General features: G+C 40.6%; 2 protein-coding genes across 6 annotated transcripts in view; one reads left to right on the top strand and one right to left on the bottom strand.

Annotated features, from left to right (window-relative positions):
* Positions 1-18,372, top strand: part of IPCEF1 (interaction protein for cytohesin exchange factors 1) — a 176,583-nt gene extending 158,211 nt beyond the window's left edge. For all 5 annotated transcript variants that reach the window (XM_046669269.1, XM_046669268.1, XM_046669271.1 and 2 more), the window contains 2 exons: positions 8,673-8,866; positions 17,204-18,372. In XM_046669269.1, coding sequence (XP_046525225.1) covers positions 8,673-8,866; positions 17,204-17,407 — 398 coding nt within the window. In that variant the 3' untranslated portion in view covers positions 17,408-18,372. The remainder of the gene's footprint in view (positions 1-8,672; positions 8,867-17,203) is intronic.
* The window catches only part of OPRM1 (opioid receptor mu 1), a 166,346-nt gene that overhangs the window by 49,134 nt on the left and 89,324 nt on the right, over positions 1-27,888 (bottom strand).

Genomic DNA, 27,888 nt, shown 5'->3' on the forward strand with positions numbered 1-27,888 from the left:
CTAACAGTGAAATGATGGTGGCCTGGACTAAGGTAGTAGCAATGGGGGAAGGAGCAGGAAAAAAATACACATATTTGGGATATTGTAAACATAAAATGTAAGAATGTAAGATTCATGAAATTCTTGCCTATTTTAGTCTATCTCTAGTTTCTAAAATGCACTGCCCTAGCACACAGTGGACATTCAAAGAATATTTGATGGATGAATTGAATAAATGTATGGATCAAATGTGTAGGGGAAAGAAAGGCATCAAGGATGAGTCATAAGTTTTCCAGCACATCCAGTCTCCTGTATTATTAAATATAATTGCAACTATGTAGGATTGTTCCTGGAGAAAGGTTTGCAGGTAGGAATGTAATGGTTGTATTTAAATATGCAACTCTAAATATGTACACTGAGGGTTTTCTATAAGGCAAAAATAAGGGTGTTATGCAAGTAATTATAGATCACACTAAACTGTAGTCATAGAGATAAGGCAAATAGAGCTCCGTCTTAAAAGGTAAGAGCATTTATCTGCTCCAAACCTTCATTTTTTGCTTAGTGAAATTGACATAGGTAACTTCTTCCTTCCTCTCGCTTCATTGTTCCTGTCCTGAAGTGGCCCCCGTCCATTCCTCCGCTCCTTCTGAATCTTCCATTTTTATATTTTGCACTCACTTGTCTCCATCACGGATCCACATGACTGATGGATCCAGCAGTTTGTGGAGTCAAGGTCGACATATTTATCTACAGTGCATTGGATTTTTATCCCTGGTTTTAGGCAATTTTCTGACTTTTTTTTTCCCATTGAAACTCCACCTCACAAATATATTTTAAAAAGAAAGAAAAACCTGGCCAAATGCCTTTTTTGTGTGCATGCCAATATTTTTTGTTTTTTTAGGATGTGTTCAGATATAGAAATTTTATGTCTACTTTAAATATTTCGCCTAATCCTGGGTGCTCATAGGATTGTAAGAATTCATTTTACGAAGAAATGGAATCTTTGTTTAAAGAATGTAAAGCTTGATGTAGTCCCATTTGTTCATTTTTTCTTTTGTTTCCCTTGCCCGGTCAGACATGGGACTTGAAAATATGCTGCTAAGACTGATGTCAAAGAGTGAACTGCCTATGTTTTCTTCTAGAAGTTTCATGGTTTCAGGTCTTACATCCAAGTCTTTAATCCATGTTGAGTTGATTTTTGTGCATGGTGTAAGGGAATGGTCTACTTTCATTCTTTTGCATGCGGCTGTCCAGTTTTCCCAACACCATTTATTGAAGAGACTCTCCTTTCTCCATCGTATGCTCCTGGATCCCTTGTAGAATATTAGCTGTCCATAAACGTGTGGGTTTACTTCTGGGCTCTCAATTTTGTTCCATTGATCTGTGTGTCTGTTTTTGTGCCAGTACCATGCTGTTTTGGTTACTACGGCTTTGTAGTATATTTTGAAATCAGGAAGTGTGCTACCTCCAGCTTTGTTCTTTTTTCTCAGGAATCCTTTGGTTATTTGGGGTCTTTCGTCATTCCATGTAAATTTTAGGATTCTTTGTTCTATTTCTGTGAAAAGTGTTGTTGGAACTTTGATAGGGATTGTGTTGAATCTATAGATTGCTTTAGGAAGCATGGACATTTTAATGATGTTAATTCTTCCAATCCAAGAGCACAGAACATCTTTCCATTTCTTTGTGTCTTCTTCAATTTCTTTCAACAATGTTTTATAGTTTTCGGTGTACAGATCTTTCACCTCTTTAAAAAAAAAAGCAAATGTAAAGCTATTTATGAGATGCTTGGGCAGTGGACTCAACCTAAGAGTCTTTCCAAAAATCACTGCCAAACAATGCAATATTAACAAAACAAAAGAACAACATTAAAGATCGTCCAGTAAACTGTTCTTATCAGTAAAAGGAGTAATACAGTAGAAGAGCATTGAGTTGGCTTACTTAACAGAAACATCAAACACCCAAAAGAAAATAGGTACATGACTCTGGCAGAGAAGGTAAAGTTAATATAGAAAAATGAGGGGAATAAAAATGAAACAACTGCTCTTCTCTCAGACTTGAAAGAGCACAAGTAAAAATACTAGCTTTATAGTTGGATGCTCTCTCTCAATCTGATTTCTCACTGGTACCATTTCTTTTGTCTGCCATCTTGTTTTGTTTTAATCACCTCTCTTCCAACTACCATTCTCCCAACTTTGTGTTCTCTATTTCTAGGCACTTAGACCTTTGTTTTACACAGGGCCAGCTGACCATGACTGTGACTCTTACCTTCTGATCCTGATTGGAACTGGTTCGTTATCCCCAGGTGCTCAGTTCAAATGCCCAAGCAGAGAATCTGATTATCCAGCCTGTGTCTTAGGTTGCTGGCCAGCTTGTAAATTTCCTGTCCTAGGTTCTGGTCCCTGTGGCCCTGTGAAAACTGAGTTTGAGGTATAAAACCTGGGTGCCTTAGAAGCAGAGGCTCTGAGTGGAGATTTTTCCTTTGGAAGACAGAGTAGTGGGAGCAGGGATCTGAGCCTTGGCCTGTCCAGTCTAACCAGCTACCATCTGTGTATTGCCTTATTTGAAATCTTCTTCATTGAGCATTATTCAAAAGAAAGCACATCAAGTATAATTATAGTATAGCATAGTGTGCAAGGCTATGAGCTTTGGTCATAACCTAGGTTTGTCTCCTTGTGACTTTGGTCAAGGGTTTCTATCTTTCTATGTCTTGACCTTCTGTCCTTTATATCAGGGTTAATAATACTTTCCTCATAGGGTTGTTACAAAGATAATGAGATAATGTTGGTGTAGCAGTTAACACAGTGTTTGTCACATAGTAAAAACTCAGTACCTGATAGCTATCTTTCTGCAGCAGAGGCAGAAATAGGTGATCTCTGCCTCAAAGTTATACTATGCTAATGTTCTTGCTTAGTACTATCCTTACTGTTAAAACGAGTCGTCCAGATTTATCCTTGTTATATAATTTAAATTTGTCATTACGATCCTGTTTTTTGCTACAATATAATGTAGAGTTATCAGAATCACTAATTAAAGGAAGCCTGTAAAATACTTTTGATCTCTTGGCATCAGGTGCTATAATAAATAACATTCGTAAAGTCGTAAAGGCTATAGGTAATGTCCAAATGACTATGCAGTTATTTCTTCTCTCTGTAACAAGTGCCTTCCATCGTCTTCCTTTTGCAAACACTTAAAACATCGTACATGAAACAGGGAATACTGTTTTCCACCTAAGCTATTCCAAGTGTTTCATGTTTGGGAACTAACATTACCTTCCTTGGGACATCATTTAGACTTTTCCAATCTCAAAAAGGTTTCCTTTCAAATTCTGATATGAAATATAGTATATGAGTTCCCCTCCGGTCTCCTGAAGCCAGCATTTATGTTCTGAAGAGAAAATAAAAACCACATTCTAGAAAGCACAAGGAAACACCAAAAATAAGATAGCGGGGGAGGCAAAGTGGAAAATACAGCATTTAAAGAGATAATCTGCATACAGTGTTCTCAACAGCCAAATTCTGGACCTACTGGAGCATGCCTGTCCTGTCAGAAGCAGACAATAGGCTGGGATACGTAGGAGGATGAGAAGGGAGTAGCACATTCATTTGACATAATCTTGGAAGGAGTGAACTTCTAACCATTAGTTAAATCTTGTTTTGTCTCGTTTGCTAATGTCACCAAGAAAGATCTTATTAAAAAATCAACACCACCATTCCTCTCTTGAGTCTAAATCATTGGATTGTTGACTTAAGTTTGGGGAAAGTTTGCTAGCCTTGCGACTCAGCAGTTCTGGCATCACCTAGGAGCTTGTTAAAAGTTTAGAATGTCAGCACTATCCCAGACGGACTGAGTCAGAATCTGCATTTTAACAAGATCTCTAGATGATTGTTTGCCTGTTAGAGTTTGAGAAGACTGGCTTAGAAGCCCACGGGCCTGCACAGTGTGGAACTGAGCTTTTACTCTTACTTCCATCACTGATTTGCATCTTGGAAAGGTCACTTACTGGTTTTCAAGAATCCCCACTTTTTTCTCATCCATAAAATAAAAATAGTTTTTATCTTCCTTGGCAAACACAGGGAGGCTAGATGAGATAGACTATAAAGTGCCTCATGTGGTGAAGGGAATTAAAGTCCTGCTATTTTATGTTAGAAGAGTAAAATATCCTCTTGAGAGGAAGGATAGCAATTGCATTAGAAACACTTGACTGTCAGACAAGATTCGTTTACGTTGCTCCAGAAGACAAGGGAGGTGGAAATAATTAACTTGGCTTCTGTTTCCAATGGAAGAGAGACCAGTGGTCTTTCCTGCCAATCTTTTTTTCTGGCTCTTTTTACAATCTGGTAAGATGCGAGAAATAATCTAGTGCTTTCTAATATGAAATTATAATTTAGAAAAATATTTAGATAAAAAGATGAGAGGGAGATTTAAAAAATATTACTTTATGGAGAAGCCTCTTAAAGGTACAGGGATAGCCCTGCTGAGTTAACAAGCCAGCGCTAGTCTTCCCTATAGTGATTGCAAAGGACTCTGCTTTGGGGTCAGGTGCAAGCTGTGTTTTATTGTGCACTTAGACACTTTGGGTTCTCTTTTGTCCTATGATTCTGTTTATCATCTGCTTCCATTATTATTGGATGCTCATTTTACAGGCCTGTGAAGACGTAAGCATCAGCCATGAGCAGCCATAAAAACAATATGACGTCCCTGGCTAGTGGACATGGTTGGATCACAGGTGTGTCCCCTGAGTATCTAGTGGTATGTTGTACATCTCTCAGATTATGACACAAAAAAAGCCAATAAGGGTATTTTCTTGACTCCTACCATCATCATTTATTATTTTATTGTCCTTATGGTTGCAGGCGATTCCAGAATCAGGTTATTAGAGGTCAGACCTATAGTCTTTCAGTTTCAGGATTCCTCTGAGAAGAGATAGATGGCTGAGAGGCAAGAACATAGTGGTAATTTGCCTTTCATTTTTTCCTCCATTTCTCCAACAGCTTTACCCTTATCTGAACGTACTCACTCCTTATTATTATCTCCAATTTCTAAGTGAATCCAAACAAAGTGTTCATTTTTTGGATGTTATTTGGTCATATTTTAGGTGAATTCTGTACTAACTTTCAGTAGTCTCAACAAGTCCACTTTATCTTGTTAAAGTGTGTTAATTTTAAAGTTCCACTTTTTCTTGGAAGATCAAGTTATACACACGCACACGCACACACACACACACACACACACACACACTATACAGGCATTCGCACTCCACACACACAGGCATGACCATGTCCTCATGGCTAAGGCACCAAGGTTTAAGTTAGGGTAAGGAATTTGTGTGTGTGTGGAAGACAACCTCTGATGTCTTTAACATAAAGATAATATCTACCTATATAAATATATTAAATAGTAATAAAATTATCCCAAATGGGAGTCCTATTTATTTTTCATTTAGGGAATGTATTTTATGCCATGTTGTTCTAAAATTCTAAAGATATTTTCCTCTTTACCAATTTAATATCTGTTGAATTAGATGTGTGGTCTTAATATAATCATTTTACTCTAACATAATTACAAATTAATATATTAGTCAAAAGTAATTTTATTTTCTATCACAACCTTTAGTAGCACAACTGAACTGCTTGTGGAACACAGAGAAATTTAAAGGATCCATTCTATTTATCTTGTTATATACTTGTTTAGTTTGCTTCTTGAAGTTTGTTAAATATATATCACTTAAAAAACACTGTGATACCAAATGCTGTGTATTTAGGCTTTCTTGAAAGTTGATTCCTACCTGCCTACCTTTAAAAAAAGACATACAAAATTATCGTCTTCTTGTATATCTGAACACTTCCAGAGTCCTCAATTCTGATGTTCTCTCTAAGAGTCAGATGTCTTTTCATTTAAGTTTCTTAAGATTTCCTAATGTCTCCAGCTTAACTCTTGGGCTGTTACCATGCTTAGTATTTCTCCTGTGCAAGTATCATCAGTTATCATGATAATCTCATAAAAGCCTACGTTTTTTACAGCTTTATTGAGATATATTTCACACAACATAAAACTCACACATAAAAATGCACAGTTCAGTGGTTACTATACTCACAGTTGTGCAGCTCTCTCCACAATCTGAGAACACTTTCAACATCACGGAAAGAAGCTCATCCACATTAGCTCTGATTCTCCTTTCCTGTCCCCAGGCAACCACTAATCTACTTTCTGTCTCTATGGATTTGCCTATTCCAGACATTTCATGTAAATGGACTCATACAGTATGTGGTCTTTTGTGGCTGGCTTATTTTACTTGGCAGAATGTTTTCAAGGTTCATCCATGTTGTAGCATGTATCAGTACTTCATTTCTTTTCATTGCTATCCATTCTTCAGTTGATGAACTTTTAGGTTGTTCCAACCTTTTGTCTCTATGAATAGTGCTGCTATGAGCATTCACGTACAAGTTTTGTGTTAATGTATGTTTTTAATTCCTTAGAGTATATACCTAGGCATGGAATGGCTGAGTCATATAACTCTACATTTAGCATTTCGAGGAACCGCCAAAGTGTTTTCTAAAGTGGCGGCTCCATTTTACATTCCCACCTGTAATGCATACAGGACCCAGTTTCTCCGCATTCTTCCCCACACTTAATTATTGTCTGTCTTTTTCATTTGCACCATCCTGGTCGGTGAGAAGTAGTATCTCACTGTAGTTTTGATTTGCGTTTCTCTAATGACGGATGTTGTTGTGGACCTTTTCATGTGCTTATTGACAGAAACCCATTGTTGATGTTTGCACATGGCTTGAACCAAAAAGTCTAATTGTGTTCAAATGTAATTTTGAATATTTCCCCCTTTTTTGAGACTGTTTCGGTAGAGAACAAAGAGGTTTACTGACCAATGCTGTAATTAGTCCGTAGTAAAGTCAGTCCAACATCATTGCTTTCTGTTTAATGAAACAGTATTGGCAACACCTGTGGTGACTTTCTGGCCATAAATGGAGGAAAACGAATTGTTGCTTAAAGATTTCTCATTTTACGAAAGTAAACTGCAAAGTAAGTGAAGTTTGCTAGATTTTGATGCTCATAGATAGCTATGGTGTGCTTTGTTCTCCTCTTTGGAGAGGCCTCTTTTTCCAGTTCCTCTGGATGCCATACTTCTTATATGGTCCTCCATCAAGCTCATTCTCAGGACAAAAAATGAAATGTGTAGACGCTAAGGAGTACATGGTGGAAAAGAAATCTCATTGTGTATCTTTTGCAAGATCATTTTCAGAGAATGAAGGAATAAAGGACTGAAGTTCTTAGTAAGAAATTAAAGCAACCTCAAGAGATGTGGATTGTCTTTGAGTAACTTTCTGTTTCATTTGAGATCCTTTCAGTTGCATATGACTGAAAACCATACCCACAGTATCCTAACAAAGGCAATGTATAAGCTCCCATAAGCTGAGAGGCCTCCAATGGTCTTCCACGTCTCAGTTCAGTGTACTGTGGGTTGGCTCCATTCTCATAATTCTTAGGATGATTCCAAGAAGCTTCCAGCTCACATCATCACACTGCTCAGTTTAGGAATAAAAAGAGATTGCTTCCCTGATCCCCAAACCAGAGCCTTGGAACTGAGTTTCTCTGATCCAGATTGGCCTGACCTGAAACACATGCTCCTCCCTGAGTCAATGACTGTGGGCAGCACAATGGACTGGCCATTGGCTTAGCCTAGCACATATGGTCCCCCTTGAATCCTGGGTGGAGTGCTTCACTAGGAGCACTGGGGCTGAAGCTGGCAAGGCACGGTTAAGAAGGGGAGTGGAGGTGTGTGACAGCGTGAATAGTGATCATTATCTGCTCAAAGCCACAGACCACAGGCAGAGTCCTTCTCTCAAAGGGCAGTTCTAGGAAGGACATTAGAAAGCCATCTGGAGCAACTTTTTTGATCTTTAGGGTGTGTATTAGTTTGCTAGGGATTGCCTTTCTCACCATTGTATTTTAGAAGCAGATAACTTGTTTGGTTTCACAGGTTCACAGATGGAGAGGAATTTTGCCACAGGATGACTCATTCCCTGAGTCTTACCAATAACAGATTTAGATGAATATTTGGACTAGATTTTGGACTTAGAGTTGGTGTTGGAATGCGTTAAGAGTTTTGGAGATGTTGGGATGGGCTGAATGTATTCTGCATGTAAGAAGGACATGAATTTTGGGGTCCTAGATGCTAGACTATTATGGGTTCAGTTGTGTCCCTCCAAAATTCCTATGCTGAGATCCTAACCGCCAGTACATTAGAATGTGGCCTTATTAGAAAGGGCGTTGTTGCAGATGTAATTAGTTAAGATGAGGACAGTAAGGTGAGCCCTAATCCAATATGTAACTGGTGTCCTTATAAAGAGAGACATTTGGATACAGAGACATGTACACAGGGAAAACAGTATGTGAAGATGGGAATTATGCTGCCACAAGCCAAGGAACCACCAGAAGCCAGGAGAGAGGGCTGAAACAGACCCTTCCCTAGGGTCTTCGAAGGGAACGTGGCTCTGTCACAACAAAGCATCATCAACTCAGTGGCTTAGACAACAAATATTGATTGTCTCACAATTCTGGAGGCTGGAAGTCTGAGATCAAGGTGTCAGCAGGGCCTTCTTTTAGCACCACAGGGTTCAATGTTCTCTTCTTGATTTTAACTGGATTTATTGTTATTGCTTTTTTTTTCATTTTGGCAGAAGAAACAAAAGTGTCTGAGGATGATGAAATGGAGAAGCTCTACAAATCACTAGAGCAAGCTAGTCTCTCTCCTCTTGGGGACCGTCGACCTTCCACCAAAAAAGAGTTGAGAAAGTCCTTTGTCAAGCGGTGCAAAAATCCATCCATAAATGAGAAACTCCACAAAATCCGAACCTTGAATAGCACATTAAAGGTAAATTATTTCAGCTTGTGGATGAACTCTGTGGATGCATGGCGAGGAATGGCTGGTTCTGCAGAGAGATTCATGTTAAGCACAGGTGGGTGGAGGGGAGGGCAGAAACAGCAAATATAATCTCTATGGGATGAGATGACCCCTGCATTCTTAAAGCACTGGCACATTCAAGCGATAGCATCCAACACAGTTTTCTACAGTAGGCCTTGATTTTTACATTCACTCTGGGATAAAATTTCAGATGTTAAGCTCCTAGAAAGACTGTGTGTAATTTGATTTTTTAATCTTTTTACCTAGCACAGTAAACGTCAATGAGAGCTTAAGATGGTCAACTCGTGAGAATAGACAGTAATATTAATAAGATCTTGAGATTTCTCCTGCCTTATTAAGGGTGGCTTCTTCTGTATTACATCCAGAAGAACATTTCTAGATTTCAGATACAGCAAAGACTTAGTGACTCTGAGCTGTATGCTCTGGAGCCAAGAAACACTGTGAAAACAAGGCAGTGGGAAATATACACTTCATCATAATAGACCAGCGATGATTTCACAATGGAAATGAGGGACAGTGTACAGGACATACTGAAATTATTTTCAGGGCCTCCTGTAACTAAAATGGTTCTTCCTAACAAAAGCATCTTGCTTTCACATTTAGATAATAGTATGAACAGGAGGATACCAGGATACATTGTAAAATTGTCCTGACTTAGCCTGAATTACAATTAGCCTTGAATTAGATTTATAGATTCTGAAAAGCCTTGATAGATCCTGCAATTTAATTCTGTTTTGTACATGTCCTTTTGCATCAAGAATTTGAGTCCCTTTCCAGGAAAAAAATATCAGCAATCAAAGGACAAAGCTACAAAGAGATGGCTGGGTGACTCTTCATCAGGTGTCCCCGTTAGTCAATAGAAGACCCAAGCACCCCAAAAGGCCGCAAAAATGAGGCCGAAAAATAACAGACAAAGGTGTGTTTTAATTATACAAAGAAAATAAAAGGAAGAGAAATTCCCTAATATTTAATGATGAAAGATATCACTAGCATTCATTTCAAAGGCAAATATGTTACATTCCACAGTATGTATAGGGTTGGTAAATATGTTTGGTCATCGAATGCAATATGCCATAGTATGTTGGAATTTTGCTGTCTTATAACTGATCCAAGTGAATACATTTTTCATTGAACAATTATTTCCCGAACCTTGCTGTGTGCCAGGCACTGTTCTAGGGCACTGGGACCATTGAGTGGACCCCACCGGACAATGGAAACAGAGAGGAACAGTTAGTACTGTAGTTGATACAAGCTTGGAGTGCTTTGGTAACCCAGAGGGGGGAGTGGCTGCTTATCTGAGGCCATTAGGGACAATGTCATGGAGGTGCTGACAACTGTAAGTTGTCATGGGTAAGAGATAAAGAATATTAGGAACAGAAGGGAAGAGCATTCAAGGAGGAGGAACTGGCCTAGGCAAATGTATATCAGTGGATGAGATGTTGCAGTCCCTGTTGGGAGAAACAGCAAATAGAGGCTGGGGAGGGGATGGGCAGTTCAGGCCATTTCTAGAAAGTGAAGAACTGTGGTTTCAGATTTCCACAGAGCAGCAATCTTAGACCTCTACACCTCCACAGGACCACGCCCTGACCTGGCCACTGGAAGGCCAGGTTTGTACAAAGAATTCGAAGGTTTTATCAGCCCATATGGTTCTCCATGACCGCTTTATCCATGAGCTATGGCCATGGAATTGATGAATTCAGCCTCTTTTTCTTTTCTCCCTTGTGTTAGTTATCTATTGGTAGGCAACAAAATACCCCCCAAATTTAGCAACTACAAACAGTAAAAACTTATTATTTCACAGTTTCTGTGGGTCAGGAATCTGGGCATGGCTTGGTTAGATACTTCTGCCTCCAGGTCTCTCACAGGGCTGCAACCCAGGCGTCAGCTGGGGCTGCATTTCATCCCTCCACTGGAGGAGGATGCTTCCAAGCTTGCTGATCTGGTTGTTGGCAGGATTCAGGTCCTCACAGGTCGTTGGACTGAGGGCCTCAGTTGTTCACTGTCTGCTGGCTGGAGGCCACCCCCAGTTCTTTGCCCTGTGAGCCTCTTCATAGGGCAGCTCCCAAAATGTAAGCTGGCAAGTAAGACATCAAGAGTGAGTGAGCAAGGTGGATCATGCCCTAATCTCAGCAGTGATACCATGTTACATTTATAGTATTCTACCCATTAGAAGCAAGTCACTAGGTCAGCCTACATTCAAGGAAGGGAATTGCACAAGGGCATGAGTACCAGGGAGCAGAAACATTGGGGCCACCTCAGGGCTGTCTGCCACACCCAGCTGAAGAACTGCTCTTTCTGTATATTCCCAGAAGGAAGCCCTTTCCACACATTCCTCAGGTCTCACAAAAGTGTAATGCTGGGGTGGATGAAATGTAACCTATGTTATGTGGTCCCATGAACCTCATCAGGAGGTAGGATGCCATGATGATGTGGAAATTGGCCTTCTTAAAAAAAAAGAAAAAAATCACATCAACCTACCCATTGGAGACAGATGATTTGGCTCATGTATGTTTATTCAGTCAAAATGCTGTAAGAGTTATTTTATTTTAACTATCTTTTCTTTTTTTTCTTTTTTTTTTAAAGATTGGCACCTGGGTTAACAACTGTTTCCAATCTTTTTTTTTTTTTCTTTTCTACTTTATCTCCCCAACCCCCCCTTGTACACAGTTGTATACCTTAGTTGCTGGTCCTGCTAGTTATGGGATGTGGGACGCTGCCTCAACGTGGCCTGATGAGTGGTGCCATGTCCGCGCCCAGGATCCGAACCCTGGGCTGCCGCAGCGGAGCGCGCAAACTTAACCACTTGGCCATGGAGCTGGCCCCTATTTTAACTATCTTTAATTTTATTTTAGCTATCTTTAAAATTCAAAGCAGTCAGCCTAGTGGTTGCCTTTAAGGAGGAGGGGAGGATACGACTGGGAGAGACCATAGTACAGCTTCTGAGGAGCCAAGTAAGGGTTCTTTTTTGACCTCTGTGATGGTTACACAGATGTATCCATCTTGTGATAACTCATCAAGCACAAACCTGATTATATGTGGGCTTTTCTCTATGTATAGTATATTGCAATATAAATTTTTATTTTAAAAATACTTCAAAGCTGGAGTGTGGACAAGCAAAGACAATAGAGTTTCATGCAGAAATAAGGAAACTGTTGTAACAATGTTTATATCTGTGATAGGCACAATCCATAAATAAAGAAGAATCCTTGCACTGGGATTGTATTGGAATGAGTGCTCTTTACAGAAATCCTTCTGGGAGGTGGAGCAGACTATCATGTCATTCACTAAATGTAGATTTTTAGGAATTTCTGATAGCTCAACATCCCCTGAGTTTTGGCTAAGCTTGTCTTCATTAAATGAATGATTACTGGGTCCAACTGCAATTTTCTCCCAGGGTTATTCTGGCCTGTGTCAAAAGAGGAACAAACCCCTCTTTCCCCTTAAGTGCTCTGACAGAACGTGTTTCCAGTGCTTAAGTCTTGAGTCAAACCATGTACTGAATATTTGGAGTGAAAAATGAAAGTACACCATTCACTGTTTCACGGTATTTTTGGAAACCCTACCAAATCCTGCCTGCTTGCCAGAAAACAAGGAGAATCTTGTAAAAGTAGTTCAAAGCATTTGGTGAGCCTTTTAGGAGGCTCCAGTGGGGAGAAGCGGGGCCATTGTGGGATGCTGCTGACCCCTGGGGTGCCGGGTTTAGGAAGGAGCTCAGAAAGTTCTGTTGATTCATTAATTTCCTTCCTCTTTATTCTTGTCTACAGGTTTTTTTTTTTTTATTTTTTTATCTGTAAAAGAGCTAGCAGAGACTTGAGCCAAAGAGTAATAAATTTGAGTTGTTTAGAGCTAAAAACCATATGTGAAGTGTTAGTGCAGAGTGGAAGAGACCCTTTCCTAAAAGATTTTATCAGATTTAGAGGGTGGCTAATTCATTGTTGCCTTTACAAAAATCAGTTCTCTAAATTTTATTAATCTGCAAAGATCTTATTTTATATTTTCAAAAAATATTAGGATCTCCCTCTGAAGCTGATGTCAACATTTCTTAAGAACAAAGTAGAACTCCTTAAATAACTTCCTATGAATGGCACTGTGGTGATATCAGAGGATGAAAGCATATTGTGTTTTGGGGAAAGATTGTTTTCTGAAGTGTTGATGTTGAGAACTCGGAGAGAAGAAAGAAAACTCTCTTGGCTGTGCTAGGCTTTCTACCAGCAATCCTTGCTAGTGACCCACTTACTTAACCTTCCTTTCCTCTGCTTCTGGATCCTGGTCAACTGCTTCTTATTGCTTTTTGGTTACTTTCCTACTGCACAATTTTTCTCCCCTTCCTGAAATGCAAACATACCTTGTGACTTCCATCTATCACCACATCCTTGCTCTCTTGATTCATAATTATAAATCTCACCACTCAGACTACTATATGTGTGGTACATTTCCCCTGAAATCCATATTATTCTGACCAATTTAGAAACAGGGAAAGAAGAAAAACGAAAATGCAATAACACAACCCAAACAAAACATAAGTTAAAGCTAATTGTAGAGAACAAATAGCACATTTGTGTGCCACTAATGTTTGTAATCATCTATGACCAGATACCTCATTTGGATAAAACATATACAGTCATGCGTTGCCTAACAACAGGGACAATTCTGAGCAATGTATCATTAGGCAATTTCAGTGTTGTTTGAACAACATAGAGTGTACTTACATAAACCTAGTTGGGGTAGCCTACTACGCACCTAGGCTATATGGTACTAATCTTATGGGACCACTGTCGTATATGCGATCTGTTGTTGATCAAAACATCATTATGCGGCACATGGCTGTGCATGTATATACATATAACATTCTTGTATGTTTGTTTATGGAGAGGATTTCCTCAGATTCTACATGGGGTTCATGATGCAAAAAAGATTAAAAAGCAAATTGATTCATTCATTCATTTCTTATTTCATATATTCGTTTTTCAACAAGTATTTAGTGAATGTTCACTGTGTGTCAGCCATTCTTTCAGGCACTTAGGGTTATAGCAGTGGACATACCAGACAAAAATGCCTGCCCTCATGAAGCTTACCTTTAAGGTAGAGGAAGAAATAAACAAGATAAATAAATTTTATAGTATGCCAAATGATGATAGATTTGATAGGGAATAGAAGAGAAGGGGACTAAAGAATGTTGAGGGATTGATTTTTAACTAGGATAGACATGAAAAGCCTCTTTGAAAGATGGAATTTGAGTAAAATCTGAAAAAGGGAGGCTATCTAAGACAGAAAGTTCCAGGCAAAAGGAACAAAAATGCAAATCCCTTGGGGTGGGAGTATGCCTAGCAAGTTTAAGGAAGAGCAAGGAGGTCAGTGTGTGGCTGGAGTGTAGTAGTGGGTGGGGGACAGGGCCAGCAGCAGTGGGTGAGAGGGACACTGGGGGATCATATCCTGTAGTGCCTTATTGCCATTGCAAATCCCTCAGATTCTACTCAGAGTGAGTCAGGAAGACTTTGGACAGTTCTGAACAGTGGTGTGCCATAGTTTGATGCATTTTGAAGGGAGAACCATCAGGGTTTGCTGGTGGATTGGGAGTGAGAGGAGGAGTCAAGGATAACTCCAATGTTTGGCTTGAACAACTGGAAAGATGGAGTTGCCAACAAGTGCTTTGCAGAAGGCTATGGTAAGAGCAGGTTTCAGGGTGTATTGAGAGTTGGTGGGGTGTGTGGGTGTTGAGAATAACGGGAACTTAGTTTTGGACATGTTGCATTTGAGATGCCTATGAGGTGTCCAGGTGGAGCTGCTGAAGAGGAAGTTTAGACAAACAAGAATGGAGTTCAGGGGAGAGGTAAGTCTGGCAAGATAAATTTGGGACCCTCAGTATACAGGGAGAATGGGAGAGATTGCATGAGATTACCAAGAGCATGAATGTAGACAGAACAGCGGAGAGGCTAAAAGCTGAATCCCCAGGGTGCTCCAGTGTTCAAAGATTGGGAGACAAGGTGAACCAGCAAAGGAGACTGAGAATAAGCAGCCATTGTGGGACGAGAAAAATGGGGAGAATGTGTCACAAAAGCAACATGATGAAAGTATTTGAAGAAAGAGTAGTCAAAATTAGATGCTTTTCATAAAGAAGTTAAAGAGGACTAACTGATTATTGGAGTTAGCAACATGGAGGTCGTTGATGGCCTTAACAAGAAGAGTTTTGGTGGGACAGTGGGGAAGAAGCCTGATGAGAGTGGGTGTGTGAAAGAATGGGCACAGGGACATTGGAGACAAGGAGAAAAGTGGAGCATTAGCTGGAACAGGGATGTGGGGTCGAGAGAGCTTTTAAAATAAGAACATGCATGGATGCCAGTGAGAATGATTACACAGAGAGGGGAAATCGATGAGTCACAGGAAAGGGGGAAGGATTGCTGGAGTGAGTTCCTTGAGTTTGAGAGAGGGGGCAATAGTGCACAAGTGGAGAGATTGGCCTTTGCTGGAAGCACGGATATTTCATCCAAATGCACATCAAGGAAGGCAGCAAATATTTGTGCTGATATAGGTAGTGGGCAGTAGGAACCTGGGAGAAATACTTTTCTGATTGTTACCATTTTCTCAAAAATTTCTCATCAGCTGCAAATGAGGATAGGGGAGGAGGTTTGAGGAGAGATGGGAAGTTTTGCAATAGTCATTTGGGAGAGTGGGAGAGAAAAGGGTCAAGAAAATATGATTACTGGATAGTAGTGAAAGTCCATTAATGGCAGTGCTCATGACGTTGAACTGCAACCAGTGAGCACGGTTGTGAATTCCTAGCTATGCCCAGGCTGTCCTGGGGTAGGCAGAGAGATTGGTTCAATAATGAACATGTATTGAGTGTCTGCCTGGCCCTTGGCATTGTGTTATATACAGGGAATACAGGGATGAATAACATGTTTCCTGTCTCCTTCCTTAAGAAGCTTTAGAATAGGTGGCATGACAGATCCACAAACATCTCAGTATAATATGGTAGGTTCTAAGAAGGCTCTAAGTATTAGAATGCATGAGAACATAAAAAACAGCTTCTCAGTCCTATTTAGGGGTTCAGAAAAGACTTTCTGGAGAATATCATGCCTGAATTGAGTATAGATTCATAAGTTATAGTAAAATCTGGTAAAGAAAAATTGGAAATTGTTCCAGGTGAAAGCAATTCTAGGAATTAGTGTTCATCAGGTGAAGAAAGATAAGAAATGTTCTCCATGTGGCACAACATCATGGCGCTGTGAGCCAGCATTGAGTGGGGGAGAAAATTCACATCAACACTATTACAGTGGAAAGTAAAAAGGAAGTGGAGGATCAATAAATGGAGCTCGAGTCCATGGAACCCTGGACGTGAAGGGGAACCATTAAGAGAACTCAGCATTTCAGGTGGATCTCCTGCACGGCCATGTGGAGGGTGGGTTTACAGTGGCGATTAGAGTCAGGGACCTCACTTAGGAAGCTGTAAAAGCAGATGTGATATATTGGACTTTATATCCAAAATTAGGATTATGGTCATAGGTATGGAGGAAACAGGAGTAGATCTGAGATAAAATTGTCTGGGCTGAGTGATTTTTTTGAACGCTGATGCATCTCATTCCTCGACTACAGAAAATTTCCCCAACCTGAGCCAGACATTTCAGAAATGCGTATCAGTGGTTATAGAGGAGGCAGAGTCAATAATATGAGTAGATTGTTGATCTATTAGCATCTTTGGAATACATATCTTTGGAATACATACTGTTTTGATGGAAGGTCAGTAATCTCTTCTTTGAACAAAAAGATAGCCTGTATATTTATTGTGCATACATTCATTGAATAAACAGGTGTGATTTATTTGAAAATTAAGATAATTTAATGAATAAAACATAAAAAAATATTTTTGTATTACCTTATGTCTTAGGTAAAGTACTATGTCCCAATTTTACTTAGTCAAGTTTGGATGGTCCAATTGTAATTACACAGTTATAAGAGGAATAATGCCCACACTGAGATGGAAATAGTACCATGGTGTAGAATAAAGGATTGATCAGGGAAGAGCAACATAGGAGACCTTGGCTGTCTAGTTCTTCCACTAACTCTTGGGTAGGATACTTAACTTCTGTTTGGCTAGAACCTAGAAACAGATGTCCTGCGTATCTCTTAGGACTGGTGTAGGAATTAGAATATTAATATGTAAAAACACGTTGATAATTTTATGATCAATGTATATGTGCATTTATTTTTAAAAGGGCTGAAGATGGTTTATCAAAATTAAGATACTCACTATATCCAATTCTCTCATTGTTTTTTCTACTTGGACAGTGTAAAGAACATGACCTGGCCATGATTAACCAGTTGCTGGATGATCCGAAGCTGACAGCCAGAAAATACAGGGAATGGAAGGTCATGAACACCCTACTGATCCAGGACATCTATCAGCAGCGGACACCTCTGTCTGCCCCTGAAGGCACCCCCGAGGGACTTGAGAAGCCACCTGCCTCTGCCCGTGTTGAACATTCTATTTGACAAGCCAGGATTCTCTCCTCTTATATCTTACACCAAGCAACTCTTCAAGATGTTGCAAGAGCTTCTATTTTTCCTTGTAAAGGAAAACTGAAACCCAGTTCCTCCTCAAGCATCAGTTCCCCCTCTAAAGATGCATCTTAGGTGAGGACCAACTTCCACAGCGGCAGAACTTCTTGTTTCAGTTGTAGACCTGCCGCTGAGATTGGAGTGGTTGAGACCAGTTGAACAGTTTTTGTGTGCCTGCTGGGAGCTCTTGGTTATGCTAGGCTCTAGGTGGCATGTGAGAAAGGCATCTTCTGTTTCTTGCTCTCAAGAGAAATAGAATATTCCATGGACAAAAGATCACTTTTGACCAGGGACATCTCTACATAGAAATAGTCTGTTTTCCTAAAGAAGAATGTCCAATTCCACCTGGTTGGGTAGCTGAGTTCTCCAAATCCTGTTTTGGGTGGAGGAATGGTTTCTGTAGCATCAACTGGAGCAGGACAAATGTGGTATTATGAGACCCAAATCCCTTGCCTTTGGTCCAGAATGGTGGTGCCTTTTCCCCATGTTGAGAAATACTTCATAGCGAGGAGCATGTGGGAGAGCCCAAGGAGGAGACGTGTTCTATGTTCCACTCACTCAAAGGACAGCTTGATATTGTCACGCTTTACCCAGGTTGGGGGAAAGGTCTGATTAATTTCTTTCCGTAGAACAGCTAAAGAAAATTATCTCATTACACTTGGGAACCTCTACTTCCTCCTAGCTTTTCTGTAGGAGATAGTAATGAGTCCAGCAAAGAAGGTTTGCTGCCTTTGGATTTGGGTGTGGTGCCTATGCACAGTATAAATTTATATCCAGGTTTCCTGGGATCAAGATGATTGACAAGATGATTCTGGTGTCTGAATTGTTTAAATATCTTTACTCCAAAAAAACCCCCAACAAAAATGACAAAAGAGTTAAAACATGACTGTTTTATTTTTGTATGTCTCTGTGTTATTTTGCGTCCTATGTGAATAGCTGTATATAAAATGTTCGGTATTTAAGTCTATTTATAGAGGTTCAAATTGCTAGTGTTTTAAAAGATGATATACTATTATATGTTTTTCTCAGTGTACATTTCAAAGTATATACTTTTTGCTTGAGAATAATAGGAATACTATTGATTCGTTGGAGTTCTGTTGCACTATGATGTATGAGGAATGCTCAGGAAATCTTGTGGGATGAATGTGGGGCATGCATTGACAATCTATCATTTTCTGGCTTCTCTCTCTTTCTCCCTCTTCTCTCTTTCTTCTCTCAACCCAGAGTGTGTAGACTTCTCTGTCTGTGGTAAGTCACTCTCTTAACCAGAAAAAGACTTTTTCAGGTTATCCCTTCTAGTAAATAAACTTTAAGCTCTATACCATTTATGCCCACAAACTCAAACCAAATGAAGCACAACTAATGTAGTCTTTTGACTAAAGACTAATAGAAATTCAAGGGTTTGTTGTTAAAAAGAACTAATTTTATTAGAGAAACAATATGAAAGACTTCACTTGCTTATCACTGTGAATATTTCTCACCACGAGAATAACCACAACCCATCAAAAACCCATTTTGGCTTGACCTCTAGCAAATTGACACAGTTTGCTTTATAGCATCAAAGTGTGTGGCTTGACATTCAAATGGAAAGAACCCCCTGAATTTTATCTGCAAACTAAATGGAAATAGTTGTTGAGTATTTTCCCAACCTTTATTAAGAAGTCCTAAAACGTTGTCAACAAAAAACAACCTCAGCATTGAGAAAAAGAAAAACAGGAAGCAAGTTGTAGTACTAGAAGCTTCTGTAACATAAGAGGCCATGTCAGCCAGTGTGGCCCAGCAAACAGTTGTGTGTTCCCGCACTAAGTGGAATGTGCCGGGTGAGGCCACAGAGCGTGAAGCAAAGGGGACCTGAACCTTGGTGAGTTTCCTGTTGACTCTGCACCAGAGAGAAGGAACCACTCAGGTCCTCAGCATGGACCCTGAAGCTTCTGGTTTGAGAGGCCAATGCTTTAATCTCTTTACTCTGGAAATTATCATTGATTCTTTCTGAAATTGGCCTCTATCAGAGCGTTGACTGTTTGGGATTCGAATGTAAACAAAGTGTTGACGGAAGGAGGAGAAACAGTGGAACAAATAATAGCACGACGTAAAACATTCTTCCACCTTCCTCTTTGGTTTGCAACACCAACCTACAAACTCCGAAGCAGCTTTTCCTAAATTGAAGCACTCCAAAAGCTTTTGACCAGGGCTTGCAAATACATTTTAGTGCTTTACTTTGGCTTTTCATTAGTCCCTATTTCACTGAGCTTTTACAGTAAAATCCTTTAGTACCACTCAAATGTAAAGGCAAAATGGGTCCATGAGATTATTTACTCAAGCCTTTCAGTTATTGTTCAGAGAAGTTAGTCTAGAAGTTTTTGCTTTGTTAGCTAAAGCAGTTACTTTGCCGAAGCTCCAGAAATGAAAGTTAAACTGAACTGCGTGTGATTTTGTGCCCTGCTGTTCTAGAGCACACTTGCCGGCTCGTTAGTGTTTCCCCTCTGGAAATGCTTTCGCTCTCTATGATGTTTTCCCACCTTCACTGTAAGAGGTGGGTGAGGGAAGAGTGGGAGACAGTTTCCGTGATGCTCAGTCTCTCTTGGCCTCAAGCCATTTTTCTGCCCCAAAGGAGATTGAGAAAACTGGATTAGTTCTAATTTATTCCTGGGGATTGGGCCATCTCTGAAATAGTCTTGGGGTGGTTTCATAGTCTTCCATGCCCGCTGCTGTAAGCACAGGATCTGGTGGCTGTGGAATGACGCAGAACCGCGGCCACTCAGGAAGGAAGTGGAGAATCTCTGAGCACAGCCAGGTCCAAACCTGCTATGGATTCAGATCCCGATTGGACTCTTCTTTGGGGTTTTGGGGAGGCCTGCTTCTCCCTATTGCTAGCCTGTAGACCCAGACTGGTGCGTGGTATCATACCCTCACCGGCTGGTACGTTGCAGTACATGCTGAATTGTGTCCAGCACGTGAAGAGTATCTGTTGCCTTTAAGAATTCTTAGCTCCGCCTGAATCCCAGCATTGCATCATCAAAGGCCTAGAAAGAATCTAACGCATACTATTACAAAGACTCCAGGAAGCCTAAGAAAGAGATTGTTTTGGGAATCAGATTTCAATGTGAAACCAATGCCTTATATTTACATAGCACTTTCCAGTTTGTAAATCGGTGTGCTTCAGGCTCCCACCTCCAACTCCCCAGTGGTCTGTGTGGGATGATTGCGGATTATCCTTACTCCTTTTGAGCAGGGAAGAAACAAGCTCTGAGAAGCAAGGTGCCTGGGGAGAGCCCTAAGTGGTGCAGCCAGGACTTGAATCCAAGTCTTGCTCTTCCCTCTCCCTTTACCTTGCACAGTGGCTGTTGGGACCCAGCAGTTTGACTTGGTGTGTGCATGCCTTTGCACTGAAATGGGCACACGCCATGTGGCTTTTGTGAAGTCATCCATTGGAAACCTGAGGGGCCTCTTTTCCTTGAGCACGGTCTTCCTCATGGCCTGAGAGGTTACGGTCCCTCCTGCAGTGACCTGAGGCTGGGCTGACTGTGAGTTGGAGTCTAACCTAATCAGTTCTATGTTTTCTTTCCTTCCTTCTGTAAAGCACACTGCTTGTTAGGCGCTGTGAGATCCTTGGACGAAAGAGAGATATTTAAAGAAATGGAGTGCCTTTATTTTGTTTTCCTTTCAAAATGTGTCAGGAGATGTCAGACAGAGCTTAGTGACTAGGGGTTAGGCTTTTAACTTCCATTCAATTTCTTCTCATGTAATTATAATAATTTCCTCAGATAGCCTTTAAATCACAGACAATATCATAGAGATGAAACATAAAGAGAAATATACTTTTAAGTCTTTTGAAAAGAAGTGACATTGAAAGGTGGTATTTTGATATAGTCACACAGAAGATTTAGTAATTTAGGTACAGACGATGACCATCCAACAGTCACTACTCATTGAAGAGCCACCACATTCAAATGAAGTTTTAGGGTGCATCTCTTCTTCAGTTTAACAGAATATGATATCTGATTGGGATTTTCCAATTTATCTCCCTTCTAATTTTTTGTATGCTTATCTTGCAAGAAAAATCGAGTCCTAGAAACATGAGGTGACTTCCCAGCCTAGGGTTTTGTAATTTTCAATTAAAAAGAAAAGCCCCTGAAACTAGATTTTAACAACCCCTATGAAATGGCTTGGGGAGGGAAAAGCACCCATCTCAGCGAACAAGATATTGAACTGCTACATGGTTATGTTGTGAGCAGGAAGCAATTTCCTTGCCTCTTCTGCACATCTTTACTCTTTCCCATACACCACAGATCACACAGAAAACATTAAAATGGATTCTACATTAAAAAAAATACTTCTTCCATTTCTCTTTATGAGGAGACTTAACTTGCTCTGTATTGATATTTTTTTACCTTTAGTCTAAAGGGGAAGCATGCCCGATGGAGATGTTTAGCATCCCATAATAAAAACCAGATTTTAAATCACCGCACATTTTAATGTCCTTGCATGATGGGGATGTGACTTTTAGCACTGCATGGTGTTTGGGGCAAGATGTTAATGTGGAAATGATACCTTCAATTTCATCGTTCTTTCATTATCTGTCACCTATCTTCTTTGACTAAACTGAAAAAAGAGGCTCATTTTTTTTGCTGTATGTTTTCAAGATTGACTTGTAAGAAAAAAATTAAAAACAAGAGAGAATATATCTAGTAAAGTGACATGGAAAATACTGGAAATGTGCTGGTGGTGTTCATTTTCTGCCCTGCAATTTTTCTTCCTCAAAGAAAAAACTCCCTGGGAAGTGTTTGACGGCTGAGCTTTTATCTTCTGCAAAGGTTATGGTGCCCTCTGGTGGCATTCACGAAAATAAGCAATTCTAGACTATAGCTGTTTCTATTTTTAAATAAAAGATCTAATTATGTAGGGAAATCTAGTTTCACAAAAAATGATGCATTCTTCTCAAATGGCCCTCACTTTACATGTTAATTAGTAGAAAGATATTTATATTTTTCAAAATTGTCGTTGGTCCACAAAGTTCAACTTGCGTGTTATAGTCCCCTTGTCATGACCAGGCCCCCACAATTTGTTTCGAGAATTTTCTGACGTTGCAGATTATAAAAGTTACAACCCGTGGCACATAAGTTCCTTAAAACACATAAGATATTTCTGTGAAAAATGAACAAGGAATATGTTGAAATAGTGGAAGTTACTTTTATTTTGGATCCACAGATCAGAGGAAGTTAGCCTGCATTTGAACCTGATTCATACCTCCATTTTGCTGTCTACACAAAGTGTTTTCCTTTTTTTCCTCTCTCTCTCCATTCTAACTTACACGCTGAGCTCCATCCTCTTTATTTCTTCATCTGGCCACCACCAAATACGTCTAGGCTCCCCCATGGAAGCAATAAAAAATTATTCTAGACCAAAGGAATTAACAAAAGGCATAGGTACAGTGTATTCCCGATTTCTAGAACAACCTTGTATCAGTTTCCTCTTGCTGCTATAACAAATTACTATAAATTTAGCAGCTTAAAAAAAGTGTTTTCTTACGGTTCTGGAGGTCAGAAGTTTGACACAGTTTACTTGGGCTAAAATTTCCTTGGGTGGTGTTTCTCCTGGAAGCTCCAGGAGAGAATACTTTCCTAGTCCTCTCCAGGGCACCCACATTCTTTAGTTTGGCTCCCTTCTTCCATCTTCAAATTTAGCAACATTGTATCTCTCCACATCTTTCTTCTCTAGTCTCACCTTCCTCAGACTGACTTTTAAAGACCCTTGTGATTACATTGAGCCCACCTGGGTAATCAGGAGACATTCTGTTTTAAGGGCAGCTGGTTAGCAACCTGTACTCAATCTGCAACCTTAATTCCTCTCTGGCACATATACACAGGTTCCAGTGATTTGGACACGGCCACTGTTCTGCCTACTGCGAACCTCCATTTCAAATATTCTGCTTAGTGCCTCAGAACCACCAATTTCTCCCAGAAATTCCAGCATTTCCAAGTTTTAACTACAAGCATGAAAGTCCCTTGTCGTACCATGTGACTTGAATTTGATTTCATCAAAATATGGATCACCAGAAGAAAGTAATTCCATCTTGATAAGAAAAGTGAAAAAATTCCCAGCTTTTAAAATCACATATACACAGGTGTAACAGGTAGGGCATTTAAACAATCAGATCAGGTTTTAACAATACCTACATTTAAAGACAAAGTATTAGAAGGTCAATTTTGAGAATCAAGTGTTGTAAAATAGAGGATAATTTGGACCTCAAAATCTTAGGTTTATGAGCTGCTCTGAACCACGTCAGAATGACTGAGGGTTTTGGCCAAGTCACAGCTTCCTCTACCACAAAAAGAGAGGGGACTCTTGTGACTGTGTGTTGATTTCAAATGTACCGATAAGCACAGAATTTCCATAGGTGCTGGCCCTCGTAAATCACAATCTGAGCATTATATTTGTCTTTTCTCTTTAAAAAACCAAACAAACCTGTATTTGTATGTAATTCCCTGATGCTGGTCTGTTGGCTTTTCCAGTCACATGTTTTAGGAAGTCATAAACACTCTACTAACACTGAAGTCTGCTGAGCATGTCTTGACAGTTCTGTCCGGAGGGAGATGTATAGGGAAGGGATAAAATTCCCAGGCAGATGGGATGCCTGGATATTTATCCAGCTGTTATCCTAGTGCCAAGGTTATTGTTTTGGATGCTATGAATGCTGTGAATGCCTGACCATATCCTTCATCTGGCCAGAGTTTTCATTCCCCTATTCCTATGAGCTTTTACAGCTAACAGCATCCCCTTTTTCCAGCAAATTGTCCTCAACTAAACCAGAGCCCCTTAGGCCAGGAGGTTATGCTCCCCATTCCCAACCAGGGTGGCTGCAGCCAATGAGTGCCTGAGGCCAGATGGCAGCACTTAACAGTCATGAGCAAAGCAGTCAGAATTACTGTAATGGGCAGCAAGGTTGGAATGACAGCCTGGGGCTGGTGCTGACCGCATGGTTCTTTAGAGAATGCTAATAGAAAATGGTTTTCCTAGAGACAGATATGTTGGAAGCCAATAATATATACGTTTTTCCAAGGGAAATTGGATACGGGGTCTAATGTTGCTGATTCCCAAGAACTACCCCCAAATATTATGGCCACTGTGTTAGGGTAGGATAGGAGCATATATGGGTCAAGTAACAAATGGCACATGTCCTCTGGTTTCTAGATGTATAATTGGAGTGGCCATACTTAGCTGGAAGAACTCTCATGCGGATTCTTTGACCAGTAATACCTATGGCAGTAAGAGAGGCCAGATGAAAGTTCCTGAAGGTCCCCCCTTCAGGAAAGATAATAAATAAAAGCCAATATTGTATCCAAGGGGAACGGCAGAGATTAGTACCACCCTAAAAGACTTTAAGGTAGAAGGGTAGTGGTCCCCACTCATACCTATTCAATTTACCAGTTTGGCTCCTGAAACACCAAGAGGGATCATGGCAAATTATACTGAATTCTTGTGAACTAAACCAAGACATAAGTTTAGGGCAGTCCAGAAGCAATTCATTGTAAAATGGAAGTGGCACATCCAAGACTGGGCTTAAGCTGTTCCAGAGGGCATAAGAAAATTGCATGAACAGGAGGCTCAGACACCTATACCACTTTCCACTATTGGGTAGCCGTCTCTCCCTCAGTTCACACATTTGACCTCATGAGGGAGTTCTCATTGTCAGACCAAGGAGGAAAATGCCTGAACTTAGTTCAGTAAGGGGTTGACTTGATATGTGAGTTCAAGTCAAAAATGAGTTGTGACTGCCCTATAGCTCACCTGTGGGGGACTCTGAAGCCAGTGGTGAATGGAAAACCCCCCAGGAGTCAGAGCTTCAGGCAATGCATCTGGTTATCCACTTTGTGTGGAGAGAGAGGTGGGGTCCAAGGAACGTCGAAGACAAGGAGGTCTGGGGGAAAGGCTTGAGAAAGTACCTGTGGGAGTGGCCACAATATGTCAGGATCTGATACTCGTATTGAGTGTTAATACCCACGAGAGAGCCTTAATTTCAGAAGAAGCACTAAGCAACCAGTGGACAGAATGGGTCAGCCAACTGATGTCCATCAGCCTCTGTCATTGACCACCCCATGGCTCATGCCATGGGCTCATGAACAGAGAAACCATGGTGGCTAACCATGGGCCCAAAAACATGTGCTTCCTCACCAAGGCCGAAAGCTACTGCTGTTGCTGAATGTCTTGCCCTGCTAATAACAAAGACCAATGCTGAGTCTCAAGAAGGTATCATGATTTGAGGAAACCCAAGCAGATGCTTGTTGTCAAGTTGATTCGGTTAGACTCCTTCCATCGGGGAAAAGGCAATGTGTCACCTGACTAGGATTGACAAGGATCCACATATGGACTTGCCTTTCTATAGTGCCTCAGCCAACAGTACCATTCAAGGGATTATCGAGTGTCTCATCCATGCATGGAATCCCACATAATATCACTATTACAGACTGTTTGTGTCCCTCCCAAATTCATATGTTGAAATCTAATCTCCAATGTGATGATATTTTGAGGTGGTATGTTTGAGAGGTAATTAAGCCATGATTGTCGAGCCCTGATGTATGAGATTAGTGCTTTTCTGAGAAGAGGCCAGATAGCTAGCTCATTCTCTTTCCACCACGTGACAACACAATGAGAAGTCAGGAGTCTGCAATCCAGAAAAGGGCTCTCACCCAAACACAAGCATGCTGGCACCTGATCTCAGATTTTCAGTGGCCGGCTGTATGGCCAAGGAAGTTAGGCAATGGGCACATGGCCATGGGATCCAGTGGTTCTACCACATGTTGTACTTTCAGCAGCTGCTGGCCTGAAAGAGCTTTGGGAAGGTCTCTTGGAGATGCACTTGAGGCAGCTCCTGGTAGAAGACACCCTGTGAGGGGTAGTATACTTTTAAAAGACCAGTGGATGTCATATTATACCCTGTCCAAAATAGACTTAATTATACATGTCAGAGAATCAAGGGGCAGAAGTATGACTGGCCCATCTCACCATCATTGCAAATGACCCACTTGGGGAATTTGTGTTTCCCATTCCTCCAAATTAGATGCTGTGGGTCTAGAGGACATGTTTCTACCAGGGGACACCATAAGAATCCCAATAAATCCAAAACTGTGGCTGCTACCTAGTTACTTTGGGTTCCTTATGCTAGGAGCCCAGCAGGCACTGAAAGGATCTATCATACTGGGATTATTGACTATGATAATCATGAAAAGGTAGGATCACTGCTACATCATGCAAGAGAGAAGAATATGTTTGGAACTCAGACAATCCAATGGGCTGTCTCTTGATTCTCCCATGCCCAGTTATAACTTGCCCAGTAAAAGAGCAGGTACGGTAACAGGCCTGATAACTGTACACTAACCGGGAGCTCAGACGGCTCAGAGATGGGGGTCTGGGATATCAGATAACAGAAGTGTGAGGCAAGGAGGATCTAGAATGTGTGGTGGAGGAGGGAAATAATGTGTCATTGGCCTTAAGAGCTATTGCATGGTGGGGCTATAGTTCATCACCTTAACTTGCCTCTTGGAAGTTTGCTCAGAAGTTGTGACCGTATAGTGAACTTAATGTGAAAATCTAGAGGATCTGAATAGCACAAGAGGTGGACTCCCTTGGATGCTGATAGTACCCTGTTCAGATTTCTTATTCAGACAGATGGACAAAACCCAATGAACGTTGGCTGCCAACAGCTCACAACTACCTCCTTCTCTAGAGATTGGCATTTGGCTGAAAGCAGCTGCCTCCCTAGAGGGGCTGTCTTCCTGCTCCCTTTCCCCATTCTTCCCCAACAGCCAGTGACCAATAAATGATTTACACAGGGTACAAAAGTCCATTTCTCTTGTCTTAAGATAGGACCAACTCTGTGGTGCCATGTGTACTTCAGAGCGGCCCTTGAGATCAGACTAAAACTAGTTTCTATCCAGACCACTCTGTTAATTAGCTTTCTTCCTCTGCTCATCCATGCCCCCTCTCCTGAGGGTACTCCTCAATACATCGCTTCAACAAAAATCTCCATCTTTGGCAATGCGTCTATGGAACCTGATCTAAGACAGTTATCCGCCTCTCTGCATGGCTCTTCCATGTAGGGAGATCTTTTTGTTTTGTGCTCCATAAGGACATCCTAGAAAGCATAGCATATTAGGGATGACGTTTTATTCTCCTTGCTCAATAGTTTGTCAGCCCTGAGAATGAGCCCAGAATGCAAATACTCTTTTCTTCAGACTCCTAACCCATCATCTTAATGTAAGTATCATCCAATCTATGAGTGAATGTCAGAATCATTCATTAGCAGTCACAAAACACATCATGATTTTATACATTATGCACAAAATGCTCCATTTCACATCTCCAAAACTTTGGTTGGAATTTAAGTGTTTACTCTCGTAATCACCCGCCATTACGAA

The sequence above is a fragment of the Equus quagga genome, chromosome 8, assembly GCF_021613505.1.
Source record: "Equus quagga isolate Etosha38 chromosome 8, UCLA_HA_Equagga_1.0, whole genome shotgun sequence".
Lineage (NCBI taxonomy): Eukaryota > Metazoa > Chordata > Mammalia > Perissodactyla > Equidae > Equus > Equus quagga.